This window comes from Syngnathus acus, chromosome 11 (genome assembly GCF_901709675.1).
Source record: "Syngnathus acus chromosome 11, fSynAcu1.2, whole genome shotgun sequence".
Taxonomy (NCBI): Eukaryota; Metazoa; Chordata; class Actinopteri; order Syngnathiformes; family Syngnathidae; genus Syngnathus; species Syngnathus acus.
This window is the reverse complement of record NC_051096.1, coordinates 1,760,257-1,782,947: the sequence shown is the minus strand read 5'-3', so window position 1 is coordinate 1,782,947 and position 22,691 is coordinate 1,760,257. Positions and strand designations below refer to the sequence as shown.

The window sequence follows — 22,691 nt, the reverse complement described above, 5'->3', positions numbered from 1 at the left end:
ATGACGACAACGACGATGACGGCGATGATGACGACGATGATGCTGACGATGATGACAATGATGATGATGATGACGACGACAACGACGATGATAATGATGATGATGATGACGATGATGATGACGACGACAATGATGATGACGACAATGATGATGAAGACGATGATGACGACAATGACGTCGAGGGTGATGATGATGACGATGATGATGTCGATGATGATGACGACGACAATGATGATGACGACAATGATGATGAAGATGATGATGACGACGATGACGTCGAGGATGATGACGACGATGATGATGATGGTGATGACGACAACGACGATGACGATGATGACAACGACGATGACGACGTTGATGATGACGACAATGATGATGACGATCGTGACGATGACGACGGTGATGACGATGATGATAACGACGATGGCGACGACGATGATGGCGAAGATGACGACAATGATGATGTTGATGACGACGATGATGACGACGATGATGACAACGATGATGACGACGATGATGATGATGATGACGGCAATGATGATGACGACAATGATGATGACGACGATGACGACGATGTTGACGACGATGACGTCGAGGATGATGACGACGATGATGATGATGATGACGACGATGATGACAATGATGATGATGATGATGATGACGACGATGACGACAATGATGATGATGTCGATGATGATGACGACGAAGATGATGATGATGACGACAATGATGATGACGACAATGATGATGAAGACGATGATGACGACGATGACGTCGAGGATGATGACGACGATGATGATGATGGTGATGACGACAACGACGATGACGATGATGATGAAGATGGTGATGACGACGATGATGCTGACGATGATGACAACGACGATGACGATGATGATGAAGACGGTGATGACGACGATGATGCTGACGATGATGACAATGATGATGATGACGATGATGATGACGACGAAGATGATGATGATGACGACAATGATGATGACGACAATGATGATGACGACAATGATGATGACGACGATGACGACGATGTTGACGACGATGACGTCGAGGATGATGACGACGATGATGATGATGATGATGATGATGACGACAACGACGATGACGGCGATGATGATGATGATGATGTCGATGATGATGACGACGAAGATGATGATGATGACGACAATGATGATGACGACAATGATGATGAAGACGATGATGACGATGATGACGACGAAGACGTCGAGGATGATGACGACGATGATGATGATGGTGATGACGACAACGACGATGACGATGATGATGAAGATGGTGATGACGACGATGATGCTGACGATGATGACAATGATGATGATGATGATGATGATGATGATGACGACGATGACGACAATGATGATGATGTCGATGATGATGACGACGAAGATGATGATGATGACGACAATGATGATGACGACAATGATGATGACGACAATGATGATGACGACGATGACGACGATGTTGACGACGATGACGTTGAGGATGATGACGACGATGATGATGATGATGATGATGACGACAACGACGATGACGGCGATGATGACGACGATGATGCTGATGATGATGACGACAACGACGATGACGGCGATGATGATGAAGACGATGATGACGACGATGACGACGATGTTGACGACGATGACGTTGAGGATGATGATGATGATGATGATGATGATGACGACAACGACGATGACGGCGATGATGACGACGATGATGCTGACGATGATGATGATGATGACGACGACAACGACGATGATGATGATGATGACGATGATGATGACGACGACAATGATGATGATGATGATGATGATGACGACAACGACGATGACGGCGATGATGACGACGATGATGCTGACGATGATGACAATGATGATGATGATGACGACGATGATGATGATGATGATGACGACGATGACGACGATGATGACGACGATGACGTCGATGATGATGATGATGATGATGACGACAACGACGATGATGATGAAGACGATGATGACGGCGATGATGATGAAGACGATGATGACGACGATGACGACGATGATGACAATGATGATGATGATGATGATGACGACAATGATGATGATGTCGATGATGATGACGACGAAGATGATGATGACGACAATGATGATGAAGACGATGATGACGAAAATGACGACGATGTTGACGACGATGACGTCGAGGATGATGACGATGATGATGATGATGACGACAACGACGATGACGGCGATGATGACGACGATGATGCTGACGATGATGACAATGATGATGATGATGAAGACGGTGATGACGACGATGATGCTGACGATGATGACAATGATGATGATGATGATGATGACGACGATGACGACAATGATGATGACGACAATGATGATGACGACAATGATGATGACGACGATGACGACGATGTTGACGACGATGACGTCGAGGATGATGACGACGATGATGATGATGATGATGATGATGACGACAACGACGATGACGGCGATGATGATGATGATGATGATGATGATGACGACAACGACGATGACGGCGATGATGATGAAGACGATGATGACGACGATGACGACGATGTTGACGACGATGACGTTGAGGATGATGACGACGATGATGATGATGATGATGACGACAACGACGATGACGGCGATGATGACGACGATGATGCTGACGATGATGACAATGATGATGATGATGACGACGACAACGACGATGATGATGATGATGACGATGATGATGACGATGATGATGACGACGACAATGATGATGACGACAATGATGATGAAGACGATGATGACGACAATGACGTCGAGGGTGATGATGATGACGATGATGATGTCGATGATGATGACGACGACAATGATGATGACGACAATGATGATGAAGATGATGATGACGACGATGACGTCGAGGATGATGACGACGATGATGATGATGGTGATGACGACAACGACGATGACGATGATGACAACGACGATGACGACGTTGATGATGACGACAATGATGATGACGATCGTGACGATGACGACGGTGATGACGATGATGATGACGACGATGGCGACGACAATGATGGCGAAGATGACGACAATGATGATGTTGATGACGACGATGATGACGACGATGATGACAACGATGATGACGACGATGATGATGATGATGACGACGATGACGTCGAGGATGATGACGACGATGATGATGATGATGACGACGATGATGACAATGATGATGATGATGACGACGATGACGACAATGATGATGATGTCGATGATGATGACGACGAAGATGATGATGATGACGACAATGATGATGACGACAATGATGATGGTGATGACGACAACGACGATGACGTCGAGGATGATGACGACGATGATGATGCTGACGATGATGACAACGACGATGACGATGATGATGAAGACGGTGATGACGACGATGATGCTGACAATGATGACAATGATGATGATGACGATGATGATGACGACGAAGATGATGATGATGACGACAATGATGATGACGACAATGATGATGACGACAACGACGATGACGACAACGACGATGACGGCGATGATGATGATGATGATGACGGCGATGATGATGAAGACGATGATGACGACGATGACGACGATGATGATGTCGATGATGATGACGACGACAATGATGATGACGACAATGATGATGACGACAACGACGATGACGGCGATGATGATGAAGACGATGATGACGACGATGACGACGATGTTGACGACGATGACGTTGAGGATGATGACGACGATGATGATGATGATGATGAAGACGACAACGACGATGACGTCGAGGATGATGACGACGATGATGACAATGATGATGATGATGATGATGACGACGATGACGGCAATGATGATGATGTCGATGATGATGACGACGAAGATGATGATGATGACGACAATGATGATGACGACAATGATGATGAAGACGATGATGACGACGATGACGTCGAGGATGATGACGACGATGATGATGATGGTGATGACGACAACGACGATGACGATGATGATGAAGACGGTGATGACGACGATGATGCTGACGATGATGACAATGATGATGATGATGATGATGACGACGATGACGACAATGATGATGTCGATGATGATGACGACGAAGATGATGATGATGACGACAATGATGATGACAATGATGATGACGACAATGATGATGACGACGATGACGACGATGTTGACGACGATGACGTCGAGGATGATGACGACGATGATGATGATGATGATGACGACAACGACGATGACGGCGATGATGATGATGATGATGATGATGATGATGATGATGATGATGATGATGATGATGACGACGACGATGACGGCGATGATGATGAAGACGATGATGACGACGATGACGACGATGTTGACGACGATGACGTTGAGGATGATGACGACGATGATGATGATGATGATGATGACGACAACGACGATGACGGCGATGATGACGACGATGATGCTGACGATGATGACAATGATGATGATGATGACGACGACAACGACGATGATGATGATGATGACGATGATGATGACGACGACAATGATGATGACGACAATGATGATGAAGACAATGATGACGACGATGACGTCGAGGATGATGACGACGATGATGATGATGGTGATGACGACAACGACGATGACGATGATGATGAAGATGGTGATGACGACGATGATGCTGACGATGATGACAATGATGATGATGATGATGATGACGACGATGACGACAATGATGATGTCGATGATGATGACGACGAAGATGATGATGATGATGACAATGATGATGACGACAATGATGATGACGACAATGATGATGACGACGATGACGACGATGTTGACGACGATGACGTCGAGGATGATGACGACGATGATGATGATGATGATGATGATGACGACAACGACGATGACGGCGATGATGATGAAGACGATGATGACGATGATGACGACGATGTTGACGACGATGATGACGACGATGATGATGATGATGATGATGACGACAACGACGATGACGGCGATGATGATGAAGACGATGATGACGACGATGATGACGATGTTGACGACGATGACGTTGAGGATGATGACGATGATGATGATGATGATGATGACGACAATGACGATGACGGCGATGATGACAACGATGATGCTGACGATGATGACAATGATGATGATGATGATGATGACGAAGATGATGATGACGACGACAATGATGATGATGACGACAATGATGATGATGACGACAATGATGATGAAGAGGATGATGACGACGACGATGATGATAACGATGATGATGACGACGATGACGATCGTGATGACGGTGCTGACGATGATGACGACGATGATGATGACGACGATGACGATGATGAAGACGATGATGACGATGATGACGATGATGAAGACGATGATGACGATGTTGATGACGACGATGACGATGATAATGATGATGACGATGATGACGATAATGACAATGATGATGACGTCGAGGATGATGACGACGATGATGCTGACGATGATGACAATGATGATGTCGATGATGATGACGACGACGATGATGATGATGTTGATGACGACGATGATGACGATGACGATGACGATGATGATGATGACAATGACGCCGATGATGACGACAATGATGATGATGTCGATGATGATGACGACGATGATGATGACGACAATGATGTTGATGACGACAATGATGATGATAATGATGATGGTGACAATGATGATGATGATGATGATGACGACGATGACGACAATGATGATGATGTCGATGATGATGACGACGACGATGATGATGACGACAATGATGTTGATGACGACGATGACGACAATGACGACGATGACGACAATGATGTCGATGATGACGACGAAGATGATGATGATGATGACGACAACGACGATGATAATGACGATGATGATGACGACGATGACGACGACGATGATGACGATGATGATGACAACGATGATGACGACAATGATGATGATGGTGACGATGATGACGACGATGACGACGACAATGATGATGACGACGATGACGATCGTGATAACGACGATGCTGACAATGATGACGACGATGATGATGACGATGATGATGAAGACGATGATGACGACGATGACGACAACGATGGCTGCCACAAAAGCAACAATGGCGTTAAATGAATCATGAATCAGCTCGGTGCCGCCTTCCCCGCATTTGTGTGTGCGCCGTCTAGCTCCGTTCGTTACGTCCATACATTTCCAGCATGCATGGCATGCTGGTTTCCATGGGTAATTTGCAAAAGGTCAGTGGACACACCCTCATCTCCAATGATTTGGACTCCATTGGACCCTTTGAATGAGCTGCCATTTGTGTATTGGTGATATGTGCTGTTGTTGTTATTGTGAAATAAAAATGCCACCAAGTGCCATCTCGTCTCATTTGGACTCTTTTTGCTTTGCGGCTGCCCCTCTGAGGGCTCATGGGGGGATGGTCGCCACTGGTGTAGAAGAGGCTCCACTTAAGACCAAAGACACCACAAGTTATTGCTCTTGTTGAAAATGCGGGTTTTGTCAGACTTGATCAGGGAGAGGACTCGGATGCAGAGTGCCAACAAAAGGTGTTTATTCTGACAGGCTGAAGACAGCACAAAAACAAAAGGCGCCTCAAAAGGAGGGACAAAAAGACTGGAGACAGCAAAAACAAAAAGCGCCTCAGAAGGAGGGAAAAAAAGGCTGGAGACAGCAAAACCCAAAAGCGCCTCTAACCGAGGGAAATACGATGGCAAAAAACATAACTAAAAAACACAGAGCTCAGGCTTGACAAAAGGTATCTTCTTAACTATGAGCTCTAAGGGGAGTTCTGTTACGCGATCGCTAGTGTTCAAGACGGGACAAGACGCACTGGCACAAGACAAGGGGAAGACGCAGGCTATATACACACACAGAAGGGTGAGGACACAGGTGCAGACAATTAGGGCCAACGACACAGGTGCACACAATTGGGATCAGGGGAGTCAAGTGGCCTGACGCACAGAGGAAGGACCCACGAACTGAAACGAGAGGAGAGTTACCAAAACAAAACAGGAAGTGACAATACGACGAACAGGACAAGACAAAAACAACTCACAAAACCCGACAGTATGACAGGTTTAGTACTCACTCTCAAGCAGTCGGTAGCTAACCCAACCACCAAGGGGCGTACGCAGGATTCAGAATCATTTTGGCCAGAACATTGCAGCCCGAGTGCTCCAGCCCAGATTGCCCATCAGGGGCTGTCTGAGGAGCTTCGGCGTGGCTTTTCGTAGCATTCTATGCAGTCGATCAGATGACGTGGCCCCACAGCTCATTTCACGAGGCCATGCGCTGCGAGATATTCGAAGAAGCCCGTCTGCATTAACGCGGTCCACCGCCAGCTCTTGGCGACAAAATCCGCAGGCCCACCCCCGCCTCGGCCCTGATTCAGTGATTGCCACCTACGCTGCCGACATCATCAATCAGAAGCGTCAATCAGAAGCCCAAATTATGTATGAATAAAGCGTGTTTGCGCTGCCACTAGACTCGTGAGGATGGCGGCCTGGGTGGGTGTCCTATTTCATCCAGTTGGACCAAGAAAGCCGCAAAAGATACATTGAAAAGTTGAAAAAATATAACATTCGTGTTGATCCGCTGTGGAAACCAAGTAAGAACGCCACCAGCTCCTGCTACGCTTGAGCTGGGACAGCAGGCGTTTGGTCCTCTGATAAGGCGACTTTTCCGCCAGTAACATATCCAGTCATTTACAACTATTTGATAGATTGTTCAAGTCCATGTACCAAGGAAGACCTCAGAGCCTACAAGAGTTTGCAGCTATATCGTTACCTGACTGATGGTTATGTCCATTCCGTTGAGTCACAGCCAGTGGAGCGAAACGGAGAAGATGCCAGCCATGGCAGTACATAACATAATAATAATGTATTATAATTGTAGATGTGTGAACAATCTAATTATTATAAAATAGCAATTGGACAAACATACTGTAATGAAGCTGTGTAATTATGCATTCCTTAGGTCATGGCCGAGTAGCAGCAAGAAAATGGGAATATCCGAGCAATAATAATAAACTTTATTACAGGCTCTTGGCTCACAGGGTAAAAAACAAACATCACATATATTAAAATAAATAATAAGAGTACATTTCAAATGTTATGAGAGGCACTCATGTCAGCGTCCTCTGATGGTGGATGTGTACCTTATTAAAAGATTAAGATTAAAGTCCCAATGATCGTCACACACACACCTGGGTGTGGTGAAATTTGTCCTCTGCATTTAACCCATCCCCGTGTGATTTTAATCCATCCCCTGGGGGAGAGGGGAGCAGTGAGCAGCAGCGGTGCCGCGCTCGCGAATCAGTTGGTGATCTAACCCCCCAATTCCAACCCTTAATGCTGAGTGCCAAGCAGGGAGGCAATGGGTCCCATTTTTATAGTCTTTGGTATGACCCAGCCGGGGTTTGAACCCACAACCTTCCAGTCTCAGGGCGGACACTCTACCACTAGGCCACTGAGCTGGTTATATTCAGCACAACCGGAGTGCAATGGCTGAGCCTCACCCTGGGTGATCCACCTTCTTGATCACGGTATCTCCCCTGCCAGGTAAGTATAGCACTACATCCAGTATACCTCACAGATGAATGTTGACGTCAATAAAACAAAATTACGTACTTCCCACAAAGTGATCTGAGCAGATGTAAGAATGGATAGTTGACTTCCAAAGACTGGAGCTGTTGCGGCCATCTTCCGCCCTACGAAGCGCCGCCACCCAACTATCCTTTCTGGTCTGGTCCGCAGGGAACCGATACAGCTTCTTGGTATCGCCTTTTTGGAAGCGATAGGCACATCCTATGGCACAACAACTCTTCACCATGGTCAAAGTTGCACCGTAACAACTCTTCCACGATCTGCCACCGATAAAATGCTAAAAAAAATGCCCCAGTACAATTCAGCCTTAGCCCAATTAGCGTCCGCCGCTTTTTGCCACCCAAACAAACCGTCAGCCGGTTTGTTTGTGACGTCACGTGCATATACTCTATTCTTTGGACTCCGGTTCTCTTTCTTGGTGTGGAGCATTTGCATTTGTATGCGTGAATGTTTTTCAGTGACTCAATAAGGTGCGCACTGCTGAGGCAAATAATAAAGCTGGCAGCAGAGGGTGCTTTAGTCTTCCTTTCAGACCTTGAACTTGCCGAGAGGAGTCGAAGTCGGCGCGGCAGTGACAAGCCAAACGAGCTGGCTTTGGGGTTGGGGCCAAACCCGGTGCCCCCTTTCCTCCTCGTCTTAGGCTCGTCTAACCCTAACCCTCTTGCCCTTTGTCGAGTTTTTTATTCTTGGGTGCATCACTTTGTTCAGCCCAACAGTGGAGACCTGAAAAGAGGCAAAAAGCTGCAAGGCAGCCTGGTGGATGCTGGGAGTGATTGGTGCACAAAGAAGGTGGCAGTGAGAAGGGCCAGTTTTTTTTTTTTAAATCAGCACAGAACTTGTAGTTGCCGCTGTCATCCGGCTGCTACGGGACAGGCCTAGCCGTGGCGCCACAGATGCAGCCAAAGGTGCAGAGTGCGCGTCTCGTCGGCGGACGGCCCGGTTGCTAAGTGAGCTGCCTTCCCCCGCCGTTGCCTTGCTGTCGAAATGACTCAGCTACTTCAATAATTGCGGCGTGAACATCTCGGAGAGAAATGTGGTTCAGCAAGACCCACCTTCAAGAAACTGGCTGCTTGCGTGACACCAAAAGGGCAATTAATGAAGTGCCCCACCTTAACGAGCGTGACACAAAAGCGCCGGCATTCTTGCCGTCCCAGAGGCCGACCAGGCAACCTATAAAAAGCCAGCGCAGAATCCACCGCCAGTCAGGATCGGATTTGATTCGAAGCGGTAAGTAATCTCTTGTTCAGGCAGCAGCAGCATTTCTGTGGCGGTCGCTCTCCGCGCCTTCCATTGGCTTTGGGCCGCTTGAAGCCGGAGCAAAAAATGGGGCAGGGAGGTGGAGCAGGCCGGACGGAGGTTGACACCCGGTCCCGGCAGCTCGCTCTCCCTCCCTCTCCCCGCACCCGGCATAGCTTCAGTGTTCTTTTTGGCTGTCTTGCAGAGTGACGTCCCGACACAATGGGGACTTTGAAGGTGCTCAGCGTTGTCCTTTTGCTGCTCGGTAAGTGGTCCGGCACTCCGGCTGCACGTCGCGTCCAGAATGGACGCTCACTAAACAAAGCCGCCTTCCCTCGACAGGAAGCATCAGCCCAACTGTCCCCCAAACCCCGGATGAAAACCCGGGAAATGACCCGGTGCCATCAGAGCCAGTGACGTCAGACCCGCCAGTGACGCCAGAGCCGACACAAGGTGTCACAGACGTGAATGCAAACTTCCATCAAGGTTTAAAGCTGGAATCAGGCGTCGGCCTGGTTGTGCATATTTTTGAAAACAAAATCTGGCTCGATGGGGTTGATTATTCTGATGGGTACCCGCACCCCGTGGGCCCCACTCCTCCTCCTCCTACTCCTCCTCCTCCTACTACTCTTACTCCTCCTCCTACTCCTCCTCCGACTCCTCCTCCTTCAGGTGTCACCCCGGATGACAGAAAGTAATGGGCACATATTGGAAGCGCGGATAATTGTTCTTTCCTTTGTAAATTAAGATGCCATCAAGACTCTGCTGTTGCTTGTCACCTGTAATCAACGATTCATTTGCATAACAATCACGAGGTTGTGACATGAAAACCCTTGATTGGTTTCCATGCTGCCTGCGAACTCACTTTGGGCAAACTTTTTTCTGCTTCAATTAAATTAATGAGCTCATGATGATGTCTGTGGCTTGTTTCTTGCAATCCACGTGAAGACGTGAATTTTTATTCTCAGAGGGCAATCAGAAAAGTGACAGTGTTTTTTCTACTCCAAAAATCAGATGGGAATAAACAAGTTGTAGTGGTACAAAGCAGCATTTTAAGTTTCTACGGATGAACTCAAAACGCTGAAGCGGAAGGTGACGTCGAAGGAGAAGACACTGCGACCTTCCAGGAAACTGTGTGTGGACTTGACTTCGAGCAAGACCACATTTTTTTAACTTGTACTGTCAATGCATGGTATTTGCTGCTATCTTACACAAGCTAGCAAACGTTTGAGGTGGTCCGAGCCAGTGGCATCACCGACGTCTGTTTTTTTCGGCAGGTTGTTCAGAAAGACGTCGAGCTATTTGTCGTGACAAAAGCACATTTCTGCCTGTTTGATTGATTTCGGCAAGTACATAACACACTAATTGCAGCTTTGTTTCACAATATGTTTACATGACTTGTCGAAACGGGTCATCTAGTTAGCAGGGTTTCAATGGCAGACACAATCTACATTTCACATGACAGTAACCATGAAAAGAGATGTTTGTTTTACATGTACAACGCAAGCCCAAAATCCACTTTGAGCACTGCAGGGCTGGTTTATTCCATGGAAGGAAAAAAAAAAAGTCTGCCGTGAATGTGTATGTCAAGGTGCTCATTTTTGTAGGCAGGCCTTTATTTATTGAGGAGCCAATTTAATTTTAGGTCATAAAAACTCAAACTGAAAAAAATAAATAAAAATGAAGATGCTTTTTACAAAACAAACTACCGTGATTTTCCATGCATAATGCGCAAAATTTAACTAATTTATTGTCCTAATTGTTGTATGGGTACAACAATTTTTGAAGAAAATCTCCCTCGAAATAAAACTTGAAATCACCTTTCTTCTTGTTTGTTGTCAATCGCGCATCGCATTCAGCCATCCTGCCCAACACACTTAGTAAAATTCATAATTGACGACACATCGTTTGATGCGATGGTGCAATCCTTGATGGTGTGTTATTGTCAAATATTGTTTGTTTTTTAATCTCCATCGCAAACCGGATATCATACGGAGGCCGCCATTACAGATGCGCAGAACGGATGCGCAAGACACGTCAGCTATATAAAGAGCGAGAGTTCAGTTCTAAATGCGTATTACAGGTAATGTTTTATTTCACGACACTTTGCCTTGTTCCTTTCTTCTCTGCTGTTCACTTCAAACACGCTCCATACGAACACAATGCTCTCGTATCAGACGCTTGCTCGATCACCTGCTCGTTGGCTGTCACAATGTACCCTACACAAATCCGAAACATTTCTTCGCTATCGAGTTTGCTAGCGCATGCGCAGTGATACTGACCGGCAGAATAACATCCGGTTGTTCCCGAAGATTATCTTTTTTCTGAATTAATTTTACGTTTACGGACTTAAGAGTCAAAATTTGGGTGCGTATTATACATGGGTACAGGCTTTTTTCCAGCATCGACATGCCATTTTTAGGGTGCGTATTATGCACGGGGGTTAGGGTATTTTACATGGAAAATTACGGTACATAAAATGTTTACAAATTCAAATAGTTAGGGAAATGTCAATTAATTCTGAAACACCAGCTTTGGGGGGTTGTCAAATGCATTTATTTCCATAGGATTGCACGGCAGCAAAAAAACGTCAGTCAACCGGGAGTTGGATTCCTCTTGATGTGCATCGCACAAAAGCGACGTCATTGAGCCACAATAACAAAATGACGTCGCTTCAGCAAACCTTCGCAATTTTCTCAATCTCATATCTTCTAAACATTTCATTCGTTTTGCCAAATAATTTCTTGCAGGCACATAATGGCATATCAGTCAGTACAAATCACACCCGAGTCGCCATTGCAACTCGGACCTACTGGTTTGTGTCGGAGTGCGCTTTTTCTAGTCAGACTTTCCTACAATGCAGCGTTAGTCTTGCTTCCGCTGTGACACGGTGCGGCTAGGCTACGCTAGCGATGAATCAGATTGCTTAGTCCGGTTTCAATCAGGGAATGAGAGAGCAGAAAGATTGGTTTGTTTGAAGCAATTTATTGATAACAAAAGCCACAACGGCACTGAGTTTATTTCTTTTTGGAGACGCCCACGGTGCGGCCGCGGCGGCCGGTGGTCTTGGTATGCTGACCGCGTACGCGCAAGCTGCAAAGGATGCGCGAGCCAGTTAGAGGCCATGTTGTCAAGGTTCAAAGTTGCCACGGGCTACCAAGGGGGGGTTAGGACTTACCCCCAAAAGTGTCGGAGGCCGCGATGAGCTCGGATCTTCTTCAGCCGCTCCAGATCTTCCCTAAGCTTATTGTCCAGGCCGTTGGCCAACACCTGAAAGCAGGGTGCGCTGTTGGACTTTACTCGCCTTTGGACAATGTCTGCGCAACCCAGCGGCAAGTGGACAAAATCTTGAGAGCAAAACCCGCACCGAGATGAACGGGATGATCAAATCAGTGCACAATGGATTCATTGTCAATTCATCATTGCACCTCTTGAGGTGGATTGTTAGGGGGACACGACTAGTGTCAAGGTTTTTTGTCTTTTTGCAGCGTTTGTCATCTCGGCTTTTCATCCATCACATGTAGGTATGCAACATAAGCGGGCAATGGCCCAACAAGAAAGCTGGCAATATTATCCACTCACTTGACTGAATTTCCCATCCTTGACATCCTTCTGCCTGTTGAGGAACCAATCCGGGATTTTGTACTGGCGAGGATTTTGCATTATGGTCACCACCCGCTCCACCTGCACACAGAGTGTTCAGTGTGGCCGCAGCTCCAAACGGGACAAGACCCCGGGCAGCCACGAGCTGGTTCACCTCCTCCTCGGTCAGCTCGCCGGCTCTTTTATTGAGGTCAATGTCGGCCTTCCTCAGCACCACATGGGCATATCGTCGGCCCACACCCTGAGAAGGCGGCACCAAAAATATTGGAACAGGGTAGTAACAGCAACGTCCTGCCACCTCCCCCCTATCCTACCTTGATGGCAGTGATTGCAAAGGCGATTTTCCGCCTTCCATCAATGTTTGTGTTCAAGACACGAAGAATGTGCTGGAATTTTTCGGGGATGACCAAAGCCTACAGAAACAACACAGCAAAGCTCATTTGAAGTTGAGCACGACACAGCCACTCCACATTGACGATCGTTACAGACGTCAGAACATCTCGGGTCAAACCAAATCCTACAGAAGCAACTTGTAGCTTAGCACGAGGGGCGGCTCCATATTGACGGCCGTTACAGACGTCGGAGTTTCAGTGCGCGATGCTTGAAGCCGACCATCGCTACAATCATCGGGGCTTCTATGCGCGATACTTCGGGCGAACGGTTCCATCATATTGGCAGCGACTGTACGCTCGGTTTTAAAGGCCACGTTTGCGCTCACTCACAATCAATTCAACATTGTATCTGCTCGTCCACACTACGCGCGCCACTGAAAGATACTCGGGGCGCAAATGGACAACTATTCGCAATGGATGGCGACCGATTTGGCTTGCCGAGTAGGATTCTCACCATCTTGAAAGCTTGTTCCGCGTAGAAAGGAAGTGATGCAAGTCTCGCGACAGTTTGACCGTGCTGAGGGCGGAAGTCGGTACACACTCTGAATTGTCCGACAATTTTTTCGACATACTCCGTGAACATTTTCTTAGTCTCGACATTAAAGTCATATTTGTAGCCACTTCATCCTTAAATTGGCGAATGAAAATGTATTTTGGTTCCATAGAAAAAAGTGGTATGTTACAGCGGTAGCTGTGGTTGAATATATAATTGTATTTATTAATTGCTTATTTAACCCCCATGATCTTATCGTCATAAATAAATTTGAATACACGAGACGGTTAAACTGTTTTGCTGTCAGGATAAAATGGGCATAAAAATGCGCAATTTTCCTTTACTGCGAAATGCACAAAACCCAATTTAACCCTGCACGTTCCGAATTTAGGATAACACGTCAAAATGAGCAACTTTATGCCTAAGAAATAAGATTTTGCTGGAGCATGAGGAAAGACGTGAGTGATTTTTTGTTGTTATTTTGTTCTTGTTTAGTGGTCGGTATTTTTTCGTTCCACCACATGACGTCACGGCAACAATGGCGGAGGCTACCGCAGATGTAAACCCTGCGGAGAGGACGACACAGTCACATGCGGCCTTGGCCTTCTTTCACGACGAGGTGACTTTTAATTTTGTCGAGTGAGCTTAATGTCGTGGTTGTCCGTTCGAGTTTGTTCAGCAAGCCTTCCACGTTCTCTTCCCGGAAGTAATTTACCTCCATTCAATTGCACGAGCAAAACAACATAACATCGGTTAACGAAATTCATTTTGTCTGCTTGTGAACGTAACATTAGCTTAGAATTCCTTCTCCTTATCATGTTTTTAATTCGACGGCTAGTTTCGGCGTGCAAGACGACAGAGCACGCCGAAACTCGTAACGTCGATGAAAAACGTTAGCACATATTCTTATGGCATCGTCAAGTGGAGTCTCAGCTTCATCACTCCTCCCATTCCTCAAGAGTGCAAGTTGGCCCATTTTGCAGCGAGTACACGTTCACCTTTCGACAGGCGAGTGCAGGGGTCGGGAACCTTTTTGGCGGACAGAGCCATACCTATTTTTTACAAATAATATCCCGTGAGAGCCATACCATTTATAAAATAAAAACAAAAAAAGATCAGATAGGCTAGATACAATTAAATGCATGTATTTTAATTAAGACCAACGATTTTTTGACTGTACTAATGTATTCTTTTTAATAACGTCACCAAAAGAGCCATATTGGCTCGCAGCCATAGGTTCCCGACGCCTGGGCTTGTGGCTCCAATGCATCTTGAAAAGTAGTGTACAACTGATGGGTACCAAAAAAAGCAAACCTCAGGGCATTGAATACACTGTTCGGGATGTCATAGAAGAAGGTATTTGGGCTCTCGTCTCAGAAAAAGGCTTCATCGGGATGCCACATCGTCTGTGAGCAACTGAGCAGTCCGCTTGCCACCGACTTAGTGCCCTGACCTTGATGAATGCCCCAAAAAAAGTATTTATGAAATGTGGGACTGGGTTCTGGATTGATGTGCAAATGAGATGTCTTTCTATGAGGCAAAGGGGGTAAAAACGGCTTGTTTGCCCACTTGTTTGTTTTTCCCCAGGTGAGTGACGGGGAAATGGCCCAGCTGCACCCGGGTGAACTGGACCTGACCACTGAGGACTTGATCTTGGACGAAGTGGACCGTAAGGCCCGCCGTGCCATGCAGCCACTCAAGTTTCTGAAATAGATGTTGTCGTTTTGATTTGCGGCCTGACCAAAATTACGTCATGGTCCCGGCAGGCTCAGATAACAACCTATCGCGGCTCACTCCTTCGCCGGGTTTGGGCCGCGGTCGGCAATTACCCGACCGAGCCCTTTGGCGGGCCGGGCGGTGATCAGGTCGGCCTTTGCACGGCCGGTTAGCGGGCGTGTCGTGTCGAAGGCTGACTCTTTAATGTGGCGTCTCATCCCTCAGTTCATATCCAGGCCAATCTAGAGGACGAGCTTGTCAAAGAAGCCCTCGGAACGGTGAGCGCTCGCATTTGTCCCTCTTCACGTCGCAGCTACCGGAGGGCCCTAATTTATTTTCTCCTTTGTTTGTTTGTTTGTTTGTTTGTTTTTGCGGCAGGGTGTGGATCTTCGGCAATACTCCAAACAAGTGGAGGCGGAACTGGAGCGGATCGAGCAAGCCTCCATCAAAGACTGTATCCCGCATTGTTTTGAACACATTTCCACGACATGCGCACATTGTTTTTTTTTTCTCCTGAGCGACGTCACCAGACATCAAGGAGAGCCAGAACATCGCTTTGCTGCACCATCAGATCGGCGCATGTGATGCCATTTTGGAGGTAGGCGCCCATTTAGCAGGCCCCTCCACCGGCTGCTCTGCCTCACGCTCGGCTGCCTTGTAGCGGATGGAAGAGATGCTGAGCGGCTTCCAGAGCGACCTGTCGTCTATCAGCGGTGAGATCCACACACTGCAGCAGCAGTCGCTCAGCATGAATGTGCGTCTGAAGAACCGCCAGGCGGTGCGTGGCCAGCTCAGCCAGCTGGTGGACGAGCTGCTGGTGCCCGGAGCCATGATCTCGTAAGATGGCCGCCGCGAGACCTTTGGGGTGAAATTTCAGTATGGGCCGACAAGGCACTCGCACCTTTACACATCAAATCGGGAGTCCCTGAAAGGCAAAATTGAAAGAGTTAGCAAGAGGGAACAAATGAGTGAGTGAGTGAGTGAGTGAGTGAGTGAGTAAACGGGGCGTCCTTTGTCTGTCCAGCGCCATCCTGGACACTCCAGTGACAGAGCAGGACTTTGTGGAGCAGCTGCACGAGCTCAACGGCAAGATCAACTTGGCCAAGGAGCTCAGCTTTCGAGAGACGCTGGCCTGCTCCGACGTCCAGGACATCGTGGACCGCCTCAAGGTCAAGGTGAGCGGGGCTCGGTCCATTTGGTTTGTCATCAAAGGTAGCGTACCCGCTAGACATGACACTCAGTCAAACCAAGGTTGCCTCGGTGGTGAGTCTGCACGCCCGTATGAACGCTATGGATTTGTTTTTCCACAATCGAAGCGTTGGCAGGTGTCTTCGTAACAGGCCCGACCCGTCCACCCTGCCCTGAAAATTGTTGCACATTTGATTAGGAAACATTTTGCTACCTTGGCAACCGGATGCCCAGCCCGAGACTGATGATTAGATTCCGCGTGCGTGCGTGAAGGGAGCGGTTAGTGAACATTTGTGCTCACGGAAGCAACACGTCATTGCTCGTTCATTGCTCAGTGGCTTTATGGAAGAGGGCCATCGCTAGCAAGTTAAACCAGTCGCGCTTTTCCGCCCGAACCAGCAGAGTCCATTTCAGTTGACTTTACCGGCCCGCACTTCGCCGAGTGCGACCGCAGCCCTCAATCTAAAACCCGCCAAGTGGGCAGCCGGGCAATTGTGCATGCAGAGCACGCGTGCGAAACTTGGCGGGGTAAATGCCACTGTCAACCACAAGTCCACATTTTCTGGGCTTCCTTGATGTGTCCCAATACTTTTGTTTTGTCTTTATTTTTTCCCAACTTCAGGCTGTGTGGAAGATTCGAGAGTTTATCCTCCAGAAGATCTACTCCTTCAGGAAGCCCATGACCAACTATCAGATCCCACAGAACACGCTGCTCAAGTACAGGTGTGTGCGCACACACTCACATGCGCACTTGCGACATCCACGTGAACCTGCGTGCTTGCACAGGTTCTTCTACCAGTTCCTCCTGGCCAATGAGAGGACGGTGGCCAAGGAGGTACGAGACGATTACGTGGACACCATGAGTAAGATCTATTTCAGCTACTTCAAGTCGTACAGCAGCCGTCTGCTCAAGGTGCAGGTGAGCGCCCGCAAGATGCACGCCAGTGTGTGTGAATGCAATGCACTCACATGCGTGCGCACGCGCACATACACACACACACACACACACATACACACATACACACACCCTGTCATTAGACAGCAGATGGCTAATTGGCATTAATTGACTTGAGCTTTTGTCCTCTTGGAAGATTTCCAGTTTAAAACAAAACAAGGGAGGCGACATGTGACAAGATGTTCCGTTTCTCCCTTGTTTCCTTTTTTGGGGTCATCCAATTTCCCCAAGCAGTCACGCACGTAACACATATTCTTGCGAAGGGCCTGGCCTATGGTTTGGCTCAACTTTGACAATGCGCTTGCGACTTCTCGATTGCGGCCACTCCCCCGAAACTTCCCCTTAAAGTTCCTCGACGTTGATTTGGCGGTCGGACACAAACGGCGCCCTAGCAATTGCGCACATGGTTCGCCACGCACAATTTGGCCCCAATGACAGCGCTCCGCCAACGTCAACATCTGATTTTGTTTTTTTCCTGCACAGTCATGCAGCACTTTTGAAAGTTTCCCTTGGCGCTTGCACCCTGGTTGTTGAGAAGCGCATGGCATCACTCGGAGACAACAACAAAAAAAGATTGTTGTCCAAATAAGAAAACACACCGTTCATTGTTTTTTTGCTCGTGGCGGATGAGCAAGGATACTTGTGTCATAAAGCAACAGTGATTTTCCAAATTGTCATTTTCATGTGGATAATTACGAGACAAAGGCTGGGTGGGGATTTGTCCGTGTGAATGGGCTAACCGCTGTGTGTGTGTGCGTGTGTGCGCGCGTGCGTGCGTGCGTAGTATGAGGAAGTTGCTGACAAGGACGATCTGATGGGAGTTGAAGACACCGCCAAAAAAGGTAATGTTGCAAGTGTGTCAGTCATCATAGCTTTTGATGAGAAGAGAAGAGAATAGAATGTCCCGGTTGAAGTGCCCACGTACGTGCGTGAGGTGTGTAAGTGCGACTTTTATGGCTAAGTGAAGAGAAGAAATACCTGGAGCCAATTGAAAGTGCGGGTGTGTCCGCCCAAAATTGCTTGAGGCGCAGCTGCACAAGCGCACAAAACATTCGGGCACGCCACTAGCGCCTCCTGAGATGATTGGCAACTCTTGTAACTAGTAACACTCTCAATGCATATCAGCCCCTACGTATATGGTTTGTGTGTAGGACTTTATGTCAGAGAATGAACCTCCTGCCGCAGGTTTCTTCTCCAAACCGTCTCTGAAGAGCAGGAACACCATCTTCACTCTGGGCCAGCGAGGCGCCATCCTGAGTCCCCCTGAGCTGGAGGGTCCCATTTTGGTTCCTCACACGGCGCAGAGGGGCGACAGCAGGGTGAGCGCTGACCGCTGTCCGTCAGCCACGCGCGCTTGAACAAAGTGAACAGTATGTGAGGAATGGAAGCGGGTGTGGCGCTTACTAAAGTTTGGCTCATGCACCGTCCACAGTATCCATATGAGACACTGTTCCGCAGCCAACACTACGCCCTGCTGGATAACGGCTGCAGGGAGTTCCTCTTCCTGTGTGACTTCTTCATGGTGGCGGGAAATTCCGCCCTGGACCTCTTTAATAGCATCATGGGAAAGACGCTAAGCATGTTCCTGGTACGTTGCCCGACCTCGTGCTGCGCTTTCCCGCACCGGAAACGGCCACAAGCGGCGTTACCGTAACCTGATGCTCAACTGTGCTTGTGCAAGTGTAGAAGAGCATGTCGACATACGTGTCGGACTGCTACGACGGCATCGCTGTCTTCCTGTGCATCCACATCATCTTGCGTTTCCGAGCCATCGCCACCAAAAGGAACATCCCGGCCCTAGACAAGTGAGTCTGCCTGCGCTTGCCCGTTAGTCGGCCTGGCTCTGGACGCCTCTCAGCCTGACCCTGCACTTGTGCGTGACAGGTACTGGGAGGCGGTGCTGGAGCTGCTGTGGCCGCGCTTTGAGCTCATCCTGGAGATGAACATCCACAGCATCAGGAACACCGACCCGCAGAAGCTGGGACTGCTCGACACTCGGCCGCACTACGTACGTAGCAGACCTTAACCACCTCAATGTCAATCGAGCGCACTCCACAACAAAATAACTGACCAAAAAAAAAAAAGCTCAATGAAGGCCGCAAATATCACTCGCATCCTTTTTTGGTGTTTGGCGGAATGAAAAATGAAGTTGACTCATTCACCATTTACGGCCTGATGTCTCAAGTCATAAAGCACAAGCTCTTCAATCAAATCAACACATGAATCACTTTTTCCATACTGAGCATTATCGCCCTCTGCTGTCCATATCAATGAAGACATGGCCAAAGCCAGGTTGACGGCAGGATGTTCTCCAGGTCAACTTGTTGCGTTCACGTTGTCCTTCCGGCCCCGTTGTTTGACTTGCACTGCTAATGCAGATGCGCACGGCTCATCGTTGATCAGATACGTGGGGGAATTTTACGGTCCAAGCGGCCCCTTGGTTGTTGATTGTCAACAGCGGACGTTGGGGTTCGTGAAAGAACCCGAGCGGCCCCGCCCTCCCGCTATGTCAGCTACCTCATTTCAGATCACACGCCGCTACGCCGAGTTCTCCTCGGCCGTGGTCGGCATCAACCAGACCTTCCCCAATGAGAGGACGGACGCTCTGCTGGCCCAGCTGCAGGTAACGCCGGCCCGCTGAATAGGAGAAGGCTGCTGTGATATAGCGTGGTACTTTTCAGGCAGAGGTGGAGAACTTTGTGCTGAAGATGGCGGCAGAATTCCCCTCCAGGAGGGAGCAACTCATCTTCCTCATCAACAACTACGACATGATGCTCGGCGTCCTCACAGTGAGTCCGCATGTGGCGCAGCGATGGCAAATGCGAGCGCTTGACGTCCCGTTTGTCCAGGAGAGGGCGGCAGACGACAGCAAGGAGGTGGAAGGCTTCCAGCAACTCCTTCTAGCCAGGACGCAGGCAAGTGGCGGTCTTGTGGCACAAGGGTGCGTGTGCGCGTGCTGAAAGGCTCTCTGGCGTGCCACTAGCAGGAGTTCATCGAGGAGATCCTGTCGGCACCTTTCGGGGGGATGATCTCCTTCGTGAAGGAAGCCGAGGCCCTGATGGAGAAAGGGCAACTGGAGCGCCTCAAGAGCGATGAAGGTGAGCGAGCCCACTGTAAATGCCTCGTGCCTTCCTTCCTTCCTTGCTTGCCTGCACTCGTCAGCCTGGTACAATATGGCCAAGGAGACTCCAGGTGCATGGATTGCACAACCCAATGCTCACGTGTTGTGCGCGCGCGTCTTCAGCTCACATCTGCCAGCTGGTGCGAGGCTTCTCGGCTTCGTGGAAGCAGTCCGTGGAGGCCATGAGCCAGGACGTCATGAGGTCTTTCACCAACTTTAAGAATGGGACCGGCATCATTCAGGTGAGGACAAGGGGGCTCGCTTGCGTACTCTGCGCCCGCTTGACGGCGCCCGCCTGATGCCACCGCTGTTCCCGCCACCGCAGGGCGCCCTCACCCAGCTGATCCAGTACTACCACGGCTTCCACAAGATCCTCAACCAGCCCGCATTCCGCGGCCTTCCGGCCCGATCTGAACTCATCAACCTGCATCACCTAATGGTAGAAGTCAAGAAGCACAAGCCCAACTTCTGAGGCCTGGTCGACTGGGCCTGACCATCCTGTGAAAAACAAGTCCTCCATCGGTGTGACAAGTAGAAAGTCGACCTTGTCAGGTGCCACTTGACCAGGTGTTTGCAATCTTTTCCTCGCTCGCTACTCAAGAGATGGGGCACCTGTCGCGAGAAGAGTGTCCCACCCGTGAGCTTCCTGAGTTGGCGCCGCCAGTGCTTTGGTGGGGCATTCGGGGCACCCCCCAATCGCCCCGTTCTGTCCACTCTAAATCCCGTCGCCGCTTAGGAATCCTTCGGCGTCCCTACCATGCCTGAGCAAGAAGCGAGCGTGCTCGGATAGACCAACTGTCATTCCCAGCTCCCGCTTCCACGCAAAGGGGTTCTGAGGAACTCCTTCTGCTTTTGTAAGTAGTTAAGTCACTGTGGCTCACTCGGGCATCAATAAGCAGCACATCATGCCCAAAACATTGCCAGATGAAAATATCTGAGTCGAGAAAATAAACGTTTTTTTCCAGTTAACGCAATTTTTTATTTTTTAACAAAATAGTCAACATGTGAGACAGAAGAAACACACAGTGTTAAATTCAAATACAATAAAAGTAAAGTGCTGCCTACTTATGTTTGATTTGTTAGTAGTTGCACATCCCCAGCACCGGTGAGTCGTTTTGAGAACAGTCAGCCGGTTCTCCGCTTGTTGCTGACCGACAATCACGATGCAAAGCAACTGAGTCGCTTTCGTTCACCCTAAGTTGTTTTCCAAGGTAAAAGCAGTTCCAGTGTAAAAGCAGAGGGAACGGTCACGACCCCACTAGCAACAAATTCATGTCAAACGGGGGTGTGGG

At 48.4% G+C, this 22,691-nt stretch overlaps 2 protein-coding genes and 1 pseudogene across 4 annotated transcripts; 1 reads left to right on the top strand and 2 right to left on the bottom strand.

Annotated features, from left to right (window-relative positions):
• Positions 1-8,532: 8,532 nt before the first annotated feature.
• LOC119130888 lies at positions 8,533-8,658 on the bottom strand (annotated as a pseudogene).
• Positions 8,659-12,893: 4,235 nt separating this feature from the next.
• On the bottom strand, positions 12,894-14,423 carry rps18 (ribosomal protein S18). Its single transcript, XM_037264256.1, has 6 exons — positions 14,381-14,423; positions 13,849-13,947; positions 13,689-13,775; positions 13,514-13,615; positions 13,110-13,201; positions 12,894-13,024 (listed from the first exon to the last, which is right to left on the bottom strand). The coding sequence occupies exons 1-6, from the start codon at positions 14,381-14,383 to the stop codon at positions 12,949-12,951; spliced, it is 459 nt and encodes a 152-aa protein (XP_037120151.1). The 5' UTR covers positions 14,384-14,423; the 3' UTR covers positions 12,894-12,948.
• A 306-nt stretch (positions 14,424-14,729) lies between these two features.
• Positions 14,730-22,368, top strand: vps52 (VPS52 subunit of GARP complex). 3 transcript variants are annotated; one of them, XM_037263878.1, is made up of 21 exons: positions 14,730-15,038; positions 15,797-15,893; positions 16,007-16,088; positions 16,361-16,413; positions 16,514-16,589; positions 16,666-16,733; positions 16,797-16,972; positions 17,160-17,310; positions 17,946-18,046; positions 18,110-18,242; positions 19,063-19,120; positions 19,464-19,597; positions 19,711-19,866; positions 19,965-20,083; positions 20,163-20,286; positions 20,806-20,901; positions 20,960-21,067; positions 21,128-21,193; positions 21,265-21,376; positions 21,523-21,641; positions 21,725-21,871. In XM_037263878.1, exons 3-21 carry the CDS (start codon positions 16,022-16,024, stop codon positions 21,869-21,871), a joined length of 2,064 nt encoding a protein of 687 aa, XP_037119773.1. In that variant the 5' UTR covers positions 14,730-15,038; positions 15,797-15,893; positions 16,007-16,021. The 3 variants fall into 3 exon arrangements, with proteins under 3 accessions (XP_037119773.1, XP_037119772.1, XP_037119774.1); XM_037263877.1 differs by lacking the exon at positions 15,797-15,893 and having other exon boundaries at positions 14,731-15,038; positions 21,725-22,368; XM_037263879.1 differs by lacking the exons at positions 14,730-15,038; positions 15,797-15,893 and adding an exon at positions 16,186-16,284 and having other exon boundaries at positions 16,025-16,088; positions 21,725-22,368.
• The last annotated feature ends 323 nt before the right edge of the window (positions 22,369-22,691 follow it).